General features: G+C 40.1%; 2 protein-coding genes across 3 annotated transcripts; both read left to right on the top strand.

Moving 5' to 3' along the window:
- Window positions 1-27: 27 nt before the first annotated feature.
- LOC127363554 (low affinity immunoglobulin gamma Fc region receptor II-b) lies at window positions 28-4,780 on the top strand. Of its 2 annotated transcripts, none has more exons than XM_051400158.1 (4): window positions 28-1,766; window positions 3,027-3,290; window positions 3,440-3,700; window positions 4,617-4,780. In XM_051400158.1, the coding sequence occupies exons 1-4, from the start codon at window positions 1,736-1,738 to the stop codon at window positions 4,694-4,696; spliced, it is 636 nt and encodes a 211-aa protein (XP_051256118.1). In that variant the 5' UTR covers window positions 28-1,735; the 3' UTR covers window positions 4,697-4,780. The 2 variants fall into 2 exon arrangements, with proteins under 2 accessions (XP_051256118.1, XP_051256116.1); XM_051400156.1 differs by having other exon boundaries at window positions 4,579-4,780.
- Window positions 4,781-4,920: 140 nt separating this feature from the next.
- LOC127363527 (uncharacterized) lies at window positions 4,921-10,994 on the top strand. Its single transcript, XM_051400070.1, has 4 exons — window positions 4,921-6,834; window positions 7,640-7,986; window positions 8,478-9,524; window positions 10,426-10,994. The coding sequence occupies exons 2-4, from the start codon at window positions 7,657-7,659 to the stop codon at window positions 10,864-10,866; spliced, it is 1,818 nt and encodes a 605-aa protein (XP_051256030.1). The 5' UTR covers window positions 4,921-6,834; window positions 7,640-7,656; the 3' UTR covers window positions 10,867-10,994.
- The last annotated feature ends 4,274 nt before the right edge of the window (window positions 10,995-15,268 follow it).

Genomic DNA, 15,268 nt, shown 5'->3' with positions numbered 1-15,268 from the left:
TTTAGTAAACTGACAACACCTACTAAAGTGACATATTTTATGGATATTTCTTATTATATTCAAAACTGTACAATGAACCCAAACAGTGAACTCCTTTTTATGTAATTGTCTGTATTATGTTTTTTTTAATTTTTTTTATCATTTTAAAGGGGTCCCTTAAGGTAAATAACTGGGAGACTAGACTTTCACATGCACTCAGGGTCACTCCTCAATCCTTACACAGATATGTATTTCCTGGTTTAAGAAGCATTTTTATTTTTTTACCTGATCTGGCTACATGTATGTGTAGGAGAATGTCATTAGTGTAATTAGGATCCCTCTTTTGAATGTCATTTTCCTTCAATTGCCAAGTTTTGGGGTTTTCTTTAGTTATTTCCTGCTTTCTTTTGTAATTTTCCTCCTCTTATGTCTTGTTTTACTACACTTCCTGTCTTTGTCTGTTTTTTCCTGTCGACTTGTGAACATGAGGCTGATGACAGGTGTGAATTTCTGTGGGTGTAGAGACAATAAGCTATATTTTCATTGCTGTGTTTACTTATCTGAATACTGATACAATGAAATAATAAGTTCCAAAATAATTTTTCTATACTTTGTTACTGTAAGTGCTGGCATGTGTGCAGCCTGGGCTAATTATTTCACAAAGGTTCTGAGCAATTAGCTTAAGTCACAAAAATGTACCATCAGGCGGCAGCAGCAGGAGGCAGTGACAAAAAGCTGCATGTGAGTCGAACAGTTTCCAGCAGCCTTCAAAGAATATACAGGAAGTCACAAAATATTTACATCCTGTTAGATAACCATGAGCTACCTGTAGTTGGCGGACCATGTTCAGATATATAAATTACTAAAATGTGGTGTTTTTTGTCAGAACTCAGAGCCAATCAGCTCTTTGATCAGGCAACGGGCAGACGTTGCCCAGCGTGCCATGGCGTTTGCAGTCGGTAGAGAACAACTGTGCCACCTGGCTCTAAAAACTGCGGCCGCCTCGATCTTATGAGGCTGTCGTTGCCCATATGTGCGTAACATCAGAGCAAGCCAGCATCAATTCACAGGAATGCATTGTGCTCCGATTGTTGATGATCGATTATGCACAGGCCTGGCTCAATGGTAAATGGTGAGCTAAGCTATGGTAAATTGGTTTGAAAAGAATTTAGAAAAACTTAGGATATTTACAGTCCATAGTTCACTGTTTTTTTCAGTCTAACATAAAGGTAAATTATATCATAGTACATTTCACCCTGACTAAAATAAATGAAGTAAATGAAGATACTAATAATAATGCAAAATTGAATTAAAATATTAATTCAATTAATACAATATATCTAAAGTGTATCTATCATTTTTACATTACTACATTACTGACAAACTTACTGCATGTCTGCAGACATGAGACGCAACCCTCTTTCTAGCATTAAAAATCAATTGAAATGTAATAATTTTTCTCTTTATAAATTACTGGCTGCTATATTTGCTCTTATACTAAAATATACAACCTTAAACCTCCGGTAAATAAGGTCTTCAGCAGGTTAAATTGAACTTTTAATTACATTTAACTGATTTACAGGACACAGCAAAGTAACACAAGCACAATGGAGGAAGTGATTTTGTTCCACACCACACAGGTCTAACTCTTCACTTCTGCTGTGTTTAGCAGTTTTTTGATGACTTTCTGATGTCAGGATGTGGGCTCACTGCTGCTACCTGAGGAGGAGTAGAAGACAAAACACATCGAGACAGAATGGAGATCCCCTCACTCTGCCTAATCCTGTGTGAGAAATTTAACTTTTATAAACAGTATTGCCTTATGCTCTCTATTATTCCTGTTTGAAGCCTTTTAAAATCTTTTCTTTCAAATGTTAATGCAGTTGTGTTGTGATTTAAAGAATGGGAAGTAATCAACTCCGTCCACTAAAACATTTATGGCAGATTTTGGCTGTGGCAGTTCAACAAAGTTTGGCTTATTTGATTGTTTCTAAAAATCATAGTTTGCAGTTAGTTCCCTCCAGTTTTCTGTTGTTGTAATGTACGGATTTTGTGTTCTGATCTTCTCCTTTTACAGCTCTGCATAAGCTACAGTACATCCTGATTTGCTAAAACAGTTCTCTTATTTCAGTTTTACTGAAACATACCAACAATTTACAGTTAGGAAGAAGAATTGAATCATGCTGTTATAGTAAAAAGTGAAGTCTGGACTGTATATAATCAGTTAATTCATTTAAATTGCTAATATAATGTTTGGTCTCATTTGAGTGTAAGTCAGTCACGACTAAGTGCAGCTGTGATGTGTCGAATAGAGAAATTGTGGGTACTTTAGCTGCATTAGTAGAAATTATTTGTATGTTTTGCTAAAAGATGAATTCAACAGCAATAATGTAGTGTTTCTTTTAATATTTGCTAGATTTTGCACTATAAAATCTATAATCTCATCATAAAACTATATTATATTGCTATATTAATCTTGATGTCCCTGTTGTGAAGTTTCAGTTATTTTGTAACTTTAGTTACAGACTGACAGGATGGCTGGTAAATCAGATTTTGCTTTATGTATTTTAGCATTTGAGTTTTTCATGGCTTTTGGGAACCTGTGTGACAACATACATTTGAACCTTCAGCTCACTTCTTATCATGTGACTAAAATGCAAAATTGGTTCATGTGATGAAACCCAAACCAGTTTACTGATCAAAGCTAGTAACTGAACCCTCAAATGTGAAGGTTTTTGTCACACCTAATAATATGACCTTTATGTGCTTGCTTTTAACTAAATTGCTTGCCCCCACACAGACACTAAGATTACATTAGTCATTACGTAGCCATTTACTCACCCATAAAACCGCCTAATCCACCAACTCACTCAACTTCTTAGCCATTACTCAGCCTTTTACTCAGTTACCTTGTCATTTACATCATTACTCTGCCTTTCACCCCATTACCTAGCGAAATACTCCATTACTTTACCATTCACTAAATTAAACATTCACAGCTTTACGATCTGCACAACATGCCCAATCTGATCTTTCTTCTGTTTCAGCCACACTGAACATCCATCCCAACAGGTCTCAGTTCTTTTGGTATGACACCATCACACTGACCTGTGAAGTGCCGGGAACCTCTAGTGGCTGGATATTCAGGAGGAACACATCCTTTTGGACTTCTGATCCGTGCAGCTCTGGCTGGGGAAGACCAAATGAGTCCTTCTGTGTCATTGACGATGCCTATCCATCAGACACTGGAGTGTACTGGTGCGAGTCTGAGCGGGGGGAGTGCAGCAACACCATTAACATCACTGTGACTGGTAACACTAAATGTGCAATGTGTATTTATATTTGATGCTGACATTAATGCTGCACGTGTTTGACAGGGAACAGAAAAAGTTAATTTGATACTTTTAGGTGTTATTCATTTTCATAAAAGAGAACAACGACAGCATGGTTTGTTTTTCAGATGGTGTTGTGATCCTGCAGAGCCCTGCACTACCTGTGACAGAAGGCGATAAAGTAACACTTCTCTGTTCCTATAAAGAAAAAGAGAACATAAGCGCCACTTCTGATTTCTCTGCAAAGTTCTACAAAGACGGGGTTTTCATCGGGGCTCAACCTGCAGGAAGCATGACCATCTCTGCGGTGTCCGGGTCTGACGAAGGTTTCTACAAGTGTGAACACCCCACGAAAGGAGAGTCACGACAGAGCTGGCTGGCTGTTAGAGGTAACAATGATGTTGTGCATCTAGTGTATACGTGTAGGCTGGCATTAACGTCACACATTTTGTAAAGCAGAATGGCTTTGTATCAATTCTAAAACTTACTTTTCAAAGTTAAAGTGTAGTTGTGCTGAAATTAGCAGCAATGCTTCCTTAAACCGTCTAGATCTTTCAACCACAAAAGGACATGAACCCTCAAACTTCTGATCTTAAGACAGAGAGCTTGTCCATTAGGCTACATGAACACAAAGAATATGAACTTCTCATGAACTTTATATCAAAATTTTGAGTCTGTTTTGGATGTTCAGTCAGGCCACAGGACCACCTCCCAAATAGGCGCTGCTGGAGGGGGAACAACATATATTTTAAAGCACTTGCTTTGCATTTGATTTGTTAAATTACAATCATTAGCCAATATGAGGATTGGACATGACCTTAGCACCACACTCCAACCATCTGAGCTAACCATCCTACATTACAGGGTTTAAATTTTTACAAAATTTGTTCCAAAAATGTGGCACACAAATCAGAGCTTGTGCCCATTGAGACAGGAGAGCTGATAACTGATATCTGGCAGTATATTCAGGAAATAAATGAGATAATAATGAGCTTTGGCACCAGGGGGCGAAATAACACAATCAATCACATTTAACTACACCAATGAACTGTCTTGCATAACAGATACTTTGATCAGTGGTTCCCTTCTGACCTTTATAATATCTGTTTATATATCTGTTCTCTTCCAGAAGAGGATGCTGTTTATTTGAATCGGACCTCAAAAAACTTAGGAAGTGTTCCATTTAGAAATCACAGGGCTTATGAGCTTAACTCTCTTCATGATCTGCTAGTTAACCAATCGAATGTTTTGTTTTTCTTCCTCGCAGTCAGACCTGAGCTCCCTCCTCTCTTCTCTCTGCCGCAGCTGCTGTGTATCATCCTGCTCTTCGTCCTCTGCACTGTCGTGTTTGTACTGTGTGTGGCGGTATACAGAAAATGGGCTGAAAGTAGGAGCCTGCAGCTTGTAACATATGACACAACATATGAACTGAAGTTGGTTGTGAAATAAAAATACTCAAAAACATTTGACATCCTTCAGAGTGAAGAGTCTTGTTTCCTGCGGGGATGAAGAAGAAAAAGAACAGCTACTGTACATGCTGTGACTTTGAATATGATGTTTATATTCTGACCAACCGATGCAGAGATTTTAGAAAGGTGCAATGTCGTCATATATTTTTGGTCTGGTTAGAAGTCTGACGAGTGAATTTTTAATAAGTTGTTGTTGCAGCAGACCTTTCTTTTGATGTCAGGAAAACTGTGACTTGAAGCAGGAGCATGTTTAGTTTATTAACATTTAGCTTAAACCACAATCTTTCCTTAAACCTAACCAAAGTGCTTTTGTTGCTAATACTCCTGCAGGATGCAGACCTGTAGGTCCATCCTAATCTCCTGCCTATGACTTGTGTGTTCTACAAGTGTTTGATTGTCAAACAGCTATTGCATTTCCCTTTATAATGTAATGGGAAAAGCACAAGTATTACATAGTTGCTAAGACAAAGTTGAATCTTGACAGTAAATGCAAAACGCTTGCCTTGTCTGCGTGTCTGTTTGTCTGTCTTAATAACAGTTCTCGGAATTCAAGCTGGATCTGACTTAGAAGCATAGTTTCATTTCTCTTAAATAGAGATACCACAGTTTATTGATCCAGTGACCCGATGCAGCCTCAGTATAATCTTTCACTTGGTAACTTTTCTGAGAAATATTCTTCTCTTTAAGTGTGAATAACTAGCACTTGAGGTCACATTTCAAAATCCAATCCAACTTCGTCCCACTCACTTTTATTGTTGCATTTTCTTACTAATTTATATCTTTTAATATATACATTTGATATCATACTATTAAAAACACTAGCACATTTTCTGCATTTTTAATATACTACATAAAAGTGAATAAGTCATCTTTACTTTATACAGTACAGTGTATAAAGACAGACACATAACTGCAGCAGTAAAAGCTATAACATGAAATAGTGATCAACAACAAATACAGTTAAAAAGGGGACAAAGCAGAAGGGAATAAACTAAAATGTTCAGTCCTATTCTAATCTATACAATCTACAGTATTTCACCACATCACACATCCATTGAGGAGGTGATCAGTGATGTTCTACTTCAGTAACATTTCAGTTCTGTTCTCAGTCCTCCTCATTTCTTTCTTTCATACTATATTAAAGATTTTTAAGGATTTCTGGCATGCTGGGTGCAAACATTTGTAAATAAGTCAAGATCCATTATTTTGGTTTTAAGCTTGTATGAAAAGAAACTTTAAGCAATTTAGAAACCTGTTCATTGATTGCATTTTCTGTGACCTTGTAAGGTGGGTCATCATGTAAAAGAGGAACAATGGGTTTCTGAGAAAGCCGCTTTCCAGAAATGCACAAGAGATAACACAATGCTATTAAAGGAATATAGCAGCATTTTTACATGCTTGTTTTTTTTAAAACTGGTTTTAGTTTCAGTATGATTGAAAAATCTAACTTTAAACTTATTTGAGATGTGTAATCCATCCTCATATATTTACTTAAGCAATAATGATTGTACACTTTTTCATATTGGGACACCTAAGAGTACAATGTACAACTTTTTAACAACTGCTGCTTGACTTTCTTGTCTTCAGACACAAAATCAGCCAAAACATGTTAGCATATTGTTATCATGTGGCAGTAACTGCACTAATATTAAGCAAAAGGTGTGTTTTTAACCATATTTTGAATAAAAGTATAAACTGAAATGGTTATATCATCTTTTGACATGATGTCCACTTCCATTGCTATAAAGTCTCCACTGCTGTACACCATGACCAACTGCCTCACTGAAATAAAATTCATAGATACTGAATTTCTCAAACAGAACTCCTTTTCACACCTCTCCTTAGGCGACAGGTTCCTCCTTTTTGCTAACAATTTACTGTGTGTATCACACTTAGGGACCTCCAGTGATGTTTACGGTGCTATATAACACAGCTTATAGCACAGTGCACTTCCTCCTTATGCTCAGTTCATATTTGAGGAATACTTGAGGAAGTCTTGTTTCCACTGCTGCATAAACTGAAGAACACTGATTTAGCTGATCTTCAGAGGGGAGGTAAGCATTTCTTGGATTTTCCCACACATTTATGCTTCATTTAATTTTTTATCTTTGTATTTGTAATTTAAAAAAATAATAATTTAAACCTGCAGCCTCTATACAAATAATCTGCAGTTTACAATACATGTCCTGACATGAGAGAACTGAGCTCCCCCAAAATATTGATAATATCAACCTCTCCAGAATTTTGTGGGCTTTTTTTGGCCTAAAATGTCAGATTATATGGCAGCTTTTATAGAAAACTGTGATGCATGTAGTGATGTTTTAAGCATTTTTTCCCTCAATTAAATTGCAGTAGAAAGTGAAATAATGCATCTTTTTACCAGAGAACAAGGAAATGAGTATGGTGATGTACGAGTTTGGGACAAAACAGATCATAGTTGTACGTGTTGTCATTCCCAGAAGCACAGCATTAATGACAGAATATTGAAAACAAGACTGTAGTGCGGGAAACTACGGTTGGTCAGATTTGCAGAAACGTTGCAGAGGCTGGACAAACTTCCATGATGTGTGTGTGTGAAAGTGACTGATCACTAATTCACTTTAAAAAATATACTACTATTCTTGTCATCACCACTAAAGCATGACAGCCCAATTTTATTAACTTCGTATCAGGAGATATCCAAAACTATAACCCCCCCCAAAGGAGAAAAAGTGAGCTCCCCCAAAAGCCATGGTATAGTTTGCATACTGGTCAACTACAGTCAACTTTTCAATGTGGTTCAAACTGGCGGAAATCAACTGTAAATGTAACTTAAACTGCGAAGTTTAATGATTCTTTTTGTTCTCTCCTCTGACCCAGTGATACAGTGTTTGACGATGGGGTCACTGAAGATGTGGTGCCTCCTGCCCCTCGCTGCTCTCCTCCTTCTATCCATCGTTCCCACAGTAGCTGAAGTGGTGGGGTCGATGTCAGACTGTGCAGGGTTTCTTCTTGAGGAAACTCCACCACATATCCCGGGAATCTTGGAGGGAGGGAACATCCTGAACCAGAACAGATACAAACCCATTTGCCAGACTTTGAACAACAATAGAAGCTTTGTGACACTCTACGACACCGAGAACAAGATCCCAGTGTTTTCTGCTTACAAGTACATTGGGAAGAGCAACATCCCGAGACCCACTGCCCCTTGGAATATAGAACCACAGGTAGACTTCTGTTATGTTTTTTTCACAATAATATTACGTTTTGGGGTGACTTTTACATACTAATGCATAGCAGTGGTACATCCACAACCATAGCAGTGGCTACAGAACTACATGTTTTAACTGTCATCAACTAATTGAAATTATATTAATAATATTATAATCAAAGGAAATCAAAGGAAACTGGGATGATAAGCCAAGTGTACATAGCTAAAAAAATATGTATGTACTATAATAAGTACTTTAGCTAAATAATAATAATACTTTAGCTAAAAGCTGATATAATCACAGTCACAGGAAATAAGGAGAATCAATCAAAATAACTCAGACTTAGGCCACTGCATAAGTTTACCCAGTATCAGGTTAACATTGCACATGATTGCTAAATTCATTTTAAATTGTATAACTTTGTGGAACCAAGTTGTTACTGTGAATTTAATGTAATTTACTACTACTCTGCCTGCATCAGTAACATGGATTTCCAATTGTTACAGCTTGAGAACAAATCTAACGACAAGAACATGAAGAGAGCAAACGAAAAGAAGATCTACTACTACCAAGCTGGAAACACAGATTACAGTAACAGCAGAGGGTTCAACAGAGGGCATTTATTTCCAAGCTCTTATGCGTCTACCAAAAATGATAAAATATCTACCTTTACCCTGACTAATGCTGTTCCACAAGACATCCTATTCAACAGTGGAAGCTGGGCGAACATGGAGAGTTGCATCAGGTGTGTTCTGCATGAATACTGCATCAACAATAATGATAATAGAGAAGGCTTTTTGGTAACTGGAGCACAGCCCAGCACCAACAACTTTCTCAACAACAAGATCAATATTCCTTCCATGCTCTGGTCAGCATTCTGCTGCTACAGTACACGTGCGAGGAGGTGGCTAGCAAGTGCGCACTGGGAACAAAACATCCGAGGTGGTGATGAATATCTGCAGACGAAGACCTTGGCAGAGCTCCATAATGAACTGGGAAGTTCAATGTTTCCAGGAAGAGAATGTCCTCTCTACACAACTGTCACTCAGTTGTACCCAACTCTTAATAAGACTTGCAAATGCCCACCACCCGTTTCAACTACTTCCGTCCCTCCCACAACTACCTCTGGTCCACTTTCTACAACATCTACCCCTCTTAGTACCACATCTGCCCCTCTTACTGACACATCTGCCCCTCTTACTGACACATCTGCTCCTCACAGTACCACATCTAGTCAACTTTCTACTACATCTACCATTCTGTCTACCACATCTACCACTTTTACTGACACGTCTGCCCCTCCCAGTTCCACATCTGCCCCTCTCAGTTCCACATCTACCCCTCTTACTGGCACATCTGCCCAACCCAGTTCCACATCTGTCCCACATTCTACCACATCTACCCCTCTTAGTACCACATCTGGCCCACTTTCTACCACATCTACCCCTCTTAGTACCACATCTGGCCCAGTTTCAACCACATCTTCCCCTCTTAGTACCACATCTGGCCCACTTTCTACCACATCTACCCCTCTTAGTACCACATCTGGCCAACTTTCTACCACATCTACCCCTCTTAGTACCACATCTACCCCTCTTAGTACCACATCTGGCCAACTTTCTACCACATCTACCCCTCTTAGTACCACATCTGGCCCAGTTTCTACCACATCTACCCCTTTTAGTACCACATCTGGCCCAGTTTCTACCACATCTTCCCCTCTTAGTACCACATCTGGCCCACTTTCTACCACATCTACCCCTCTTAGTACCACATCTGGTCCACTTTCTACCACATCTACCCCTCTTAGTACCACATCTACCCCTCTTAGTACCACATCTGGTCCACTTTCTACCCCATCTACCCCTCTTAGTACCACATCTGCCCCTCTTACTGACACATCTGCCCCTCTTACTGACACATCTGCTCCTCACAGTACCACATCTAGTCAACTTTCTACTACATCTACCTTCTGTTACCACATCTACCACTTTTACTGACACATCTGCCCCTCCCAGTTCCACATCTGCCCCTCTCAGTTCCACATCTACCCCTCTTACTGGCACATCTGCCCAACCCAGTTCCACATCTGTCCCTCTTTCTACCACATCTGCCCCTCTTAGTACCACATCTGGCCCACTTTCTACCACATCTACCCCTCTCAGTACCACATCTGGCCCTCTTTCAACCACATCTGCCCAACCCAGTTCCACATCTGTCCCACATTCTACCACATCTACCCCTTTTAGTACCACATCTGGCCCACTTTCTACCACATCTGCCCCTCTTAGTACCACATCTGCCCCTCCCAGTACCACATCTGGCCATCTTTCTACCACATCTACCCCTCTTAGTTCCACATCTGGCCCACTTTCTACCACATCTACCCCTCTAGTACCACATCTGGCCCAGTTTCTACCACATCTTCCCCTCTTAGTACCACATCTGGCCCACTTTCTACCACATCTACCCCTCTTAGTACCACATCTGGCCCACTTTCTACCACATCTACCCCTCTTAGTACCACATCTGGTCCACTTTCTACCCCATCTACACCTTTTAGTACCACATCTCGCCCACTTTCTACCACATCAACCCCTCTTAGTACCACATCTGTTCCTCCCAGTTCCACATCTGCCCCTCTTACTGACACTTCTGCTCCACCCAGTTCCACATCTGTCCCACATTCTACCACATCTACCCCTCTTAGTACCACATCTGGTCCACTTTCTACCACATCTACCCCTATTAGTTCGACATCTACCCATCTTACTGACACATCTGCCCCTCCCAGTTCCACATCTGCCCCTCTTACAACTACATCTGCTCCTCCACCAACCACAACAAGCAGTACTCCCTCAAGTACTGCCGCTACCACTTTGGGCACTACTATAACTACAACCACAGATACACCACCTACTACTACTCTACTAACAACCACTCCCCTGCTGACGACACCTTTTCCTACAACTACTAAACCCCAAACTACAACTCTTCCACCAACAACCACCAAAACTACAACAACCACCAAAACTAGGACTGCAACTACTTCCACTACGACCACAACCACTACTACAACCACAAAAACTACAACTACAAAGAAGAAAGATGAGGAAGAGGAAGAGGAAACTGAGCAAGAAATACCAGAAGGTCCAAGAGGAGGAGGAGGTCCAGTTCCATCATTACCTATTCCAGGGGGTGGATTGTTTTCTGGAGGCCTAGGAGCGGCTTTAGGGGCTGGTTTAGCAGGATTATTTAGTGGAATAGGAGGGAGTGTATTTTTAGGAGTGGTAGGGTCTGTTGTCTCTGCCCGTAAACCTGCTACAACACCTCATCTAAACAACGATCATCCTGTTGCTACTATTGTTCCCAAAACCTCCACCACCACTCTTATGTCTGTTATAACTCCTGCAATTCCACCTGAGTTTATTTCTACTATTCCAGCCAAAACAGTTTCTGTTGCTGCTACCAAATCCACAGGTCCACCAGACAGTAGGCCTGTTATAACAACAAGTCTATACAGAAATACAACCATTCTAGAAAAAGCCATGACCAGTCAACCAGCAACTACTACCCAACAATCATCTGCCATTACACTGACACCGGCCAAGTTTACAACAACTGCAATGCCCCAAACAACAAACTCTGAGAGGGTTGATGTAACAGCCACAGCTCCGACTCAAACAGCTATCACTTCTGAGAAACCCACTTCTACCAAACCTACCACATCTGGCTCACTTTCTACCACATCTACCTTTCTTTCTACCACATCTACCCCTCTTAGTACCAGATCTGGCCCACTTTCTACCACATCTGCCCCTCCCAGTTCCACATCTGCCCCTTTTACTGACACATCTGCCCCTCCCAGATCAACATCTGTCCCACATTCTACCACATCTACCCCTCTTAGTACCAGATCTGGCCCACTTTCTACCACATCTGCCCCTCCCAGATCCACATCTGCCCCTCTTACTGACACATCTGCCCCTCCCAGTTCCACATCTGCCCCTCTTACTGGCACATCTGCCCAACCCAGTTCCACATCTGTCCCACATTATACCACATCTACCCCTATTAGTACCACATCTGGCCCACTTTCTACTACATCTGCCCCTCTTACTGACACATCTGCCCCTCCCAGTTCCACATCTGCCCCTCTTACTGACACATCTGCCCCTCCCAGTTCCACATCTGCCCCTCTTACTGGCACATCTGCCGAACCCAGTTCCACATCTGCCCCTCTTACTGACACATCTGCCCCTCCCAGTTCCACATCTGCCCCTCTTACTGACACATCTGCCCCTCCCAGATCCACATCTGCCCCTCTTACTGACACATCTGCCCCTCTTACTGACACATCTACCCCTCCCAGTTCCACATCTGGCCCACTTTCTATCACATCTACCCCAAATGCCTCACTGCTGTGTCCTCCTCTTGATCAAATATACATTTTTCAGCATTACCAGAAAGTCATTGCCTATTACCAATCATTATACCAGTACCACAGTTACAACTAGCAGGTGATTCATGTGTAATTAGTATTCATACCAGGCATTTAATCAAGCAATGAGTGTACGTCATATTGATTAAAATCTTTCAGCACTGAAAGGGGGGACGATCCTTCAATATATTCTGCTTGAATTAACTTTATATCTTGAGTATGCTTTTGAATGATGTTCTAATGCACTTTGTTTGACTTATACAGACAATTTTGAAATGTGATATACAAATAAGCTTGCCTAACTCAGTATTTTTTAACATTAATCAGAAAAACTGTACATAAAAACTGTTTACAGCCAGTGAAATTATTACATGACCAAGGTGCACTGAAAAACAATCAAACAGCCCATAAAGCTTCACTGGATGACCCAAAATGACGATGAAGAGAGAGCTTTAATAAACATCTCGTCAAACATCTTTGTTGAGCAGTTTATAGAGCTGTCATTCTTCCTGCTCTAACAGTGTTTACATGCAGTTCTTTGTTAATTTGTTTATTTTGGTCTTTACATTTATCAGATGTTAAATTGTCCAATCACATATAATGAACTGTTAGATCAATACTACCATGTGCCTGCCTCTGTTCATATACATTTCATTAAAACAATATTAAGACTTTCATGTGTGAGTGCATCTGTGAAGCTCATTTAACTGAACTTGATACAAAGTTGATAGATTTTTCAGGTTTAAGGGTTATTTATGGTACAAGAAAAGAAAGGGTTTTTATTTTGTTGTACTTTTTGGTTTAGGGAACTACAGCCAAGCTCTTCTAATCACGTAAATAATTGTATAGAATTTTTTGTTTGTTTTTTTTCATGGCAAACCTTTCTCATACAATATAAAATTCTTTATTCCTTGTTAGAGATTTTCATTTCACCACATAAGAAGCCTATACACAAGACACAAATACAATGTTGAAATATTTAAAAAATCCCCCTAGTCTCCAGATATGTTTAACAATACTCTGTCTTGAATAACAATTTGTGTTGTGTTTGTGATTTCTATTTGTATTTGTATTTGTACTTTTAACTGCTTAAGGATTAGATAAAAATCCCACTAGGTGGTGTAACAGTCTCCCATTTGAAGGTGACTCTGAATTTATAGATGGTGATGTGAGAGCTCAGAAAAATATGTTGCTACATCATGGCATCATTCCATCAGAGGTTCCTTTTATCAGAGTCTGCTTTTCTTTGCTGTCTTTGACCCTAAACTTTTGCACAACACACCTTATATTTTCTTTACTGGATCCTGTCATGAGAGGGCCAGAGCCAATTCCAGCATGCATTGGGCAAGAGGCGAGGTAAAGACAGGACCAGAAAACACTTTATCACAGGGCTGACCCATGTAGACAACCAGTCACACTCTCAGTCAGGTGTACAGCCAGACAGTCTGACAGCTTCATGTGAATAACATCGAAATTACAGCATCTGTGCTTATGGTTCAGCATTCCTGACAATCTGCTTGTGATTTAGGATACCTGGTCAATAGATACACAGGTAAGTAGTTTCAGTAATTGTGCCACAAGAACCATTTTTTGTATTTTGGCAATTGCAAAAAAACGTACTGCCCATCCCATTGAGTATCATGGGAGAACTGGCGTCAATACCAGTGTGCACTGGGCAAGAAGGATGGGACTGACACATGTAAGCAGACACTGCTGCACCTTTTACTTCTCAAAACAGCTGAAGTGAAAATAGAAACATATTTATGATGAGGGGAATGGACAAACCATGAAATGGAAAGAATCTGGCTCTCTAAAAGGATTCTGTTTTTTCTTTGATTGCCGTCATGCATATAATGTCTCTAATTAGGGCCTACTCAAAGTAGGATAAAGGTAGGAACACATCTGGAAGTCAAAATAAATGCAACCTTCAAAAGGTTTATTATAGCATTGGTCATAAGAACTCCCCCAACCCTTAATTTTTGACTTGCCAATAACCAAACTCAAATAAATATTTAATTTAGCTGTTCTGTAATCAAATCTGTAATATTTTAGTACAAACAACAGTCAGGTTTTAAGATACCTGTGTACCATTAAAAGCAGAAGCAAATAACATAGTGATGAGTCATGCTGGGAAAAAGAAGAAAAAAAGTAGCTGCTGTTCATGCTGTGACTTTAAATATGATGTTAATATGCTGACCAATATTCTGCGTGAGAGTTACTGCAACTGCAGTGCCCAAAATAACAAACTCTGAGAGGGTTGATGTAACAGCCACAGCTTTGACTCAACCAGCTATCACTTCTGAGGAACCCACTTCTACCAAACCTACCACATCTGCCCCTCCCAGTTCCACAACTTCTCTTGCTGTCACATCTGCCTCTCCCAATTCCACATCTGGCCCACTGTGTACACTTCTTACATCTGCCACTTACACCTCTGGCCCTCCCAGTACCACATCCAGCCCTTTTACAACTACATCTGCTCCTCTTACTACCACATCTGGCAGTAGAACATCTGCCCTTCCCACAACTACAACTGGCCATGTTACCACAACAACCAGTACTACAACTCTTCCACCAACAAGTCTTCACAAAACTACAACCATTCCAGAAAAAGCCATGACTAGTCATCCAGCAACTACTATCCAACAATCATCTGCCACTCCACTGACCCCGGGTAAGCCTTAGCAAGACAAGACACAGCGAGGCAAATTTATTTATATGTCTCGTTTAATACAGAAGGTGCTTTACACAGGAAAACTTAGTAAAACCAAGCAAGCAAAAGCCCATCCAAGCAAACACTGTTCCGAGTCCCTTGCCAAAAGTGGTTCTGGTCAGACACTAAAAACCACCAGTTTT

Source organism: Dicentrarchus labrax, unplaced genomic scaffold (assembly GCF_905237075.1).
Source record: "Dicentrarchus labrax unplaced genomic scaffold, dlabrax2021, whole genome shotgun sequence".
Taxonomy (NCBI): Eukaryota; Metazoa; Chordata; class Actinopteri; family Moronidae; genus Dicentrarchus; species Dicentrarchus labrax.
Note: the sequence above shows the minus strand (reverse complement) of the source record. Positions and strands in the feature narration are given on the sequence as shown.

What these genes read in the sequence shown, in the direction of transcription:
- LOC127363554 (XM_051400156.1), top strand. Translation starts at nt 1,736, where the DNA reads ATGGAGATCCCCTCACTCTGCCTAATCCTGT. An exon ending in CTCACTCTGCCTAATCCTGT is followed by an intron (nt 1,767 to 3,026) that starts GTGAGAAATTTA and finishes CTTCTGTTTCAG; the next exon opens with CCACACTGAACATCCATCCC. An exon ending in GAGCTGGCTGGCTGTTAGAG is followed by an intron (nt 3,701 to 4,578) that starts GTAACAATGATG and finishes TCTTCCTCGCAG; the next exon opens with TCAGACCTGAGCTCCCTCCT.
- LOC127363527 (XM_051400070.1), top strand. Translation starts at nt 7,657, where the DNA reads ATGGGGTCACTGAAGATGTGGTGCCTCCTGCCCCTCGCTGCTCTCCTC. An exon ending in CTTGGAATATAGAACCACAG is followed by an intron (nt 7,987 to 8,477) that starts GTAGACTTCTGT and finishes CAATTGTTACAG; the next exon opens with CTTGAGAACAAATCTAACGA. An exon ending in TTAGTACCACATCTGGCCAA is followed by an intron (nt 9,525 to 10,425) that starts CTTTCTACCACA and finishes CATCTGGCCCAC; the next exon opens with TTTCTACCACATCTACCCCT.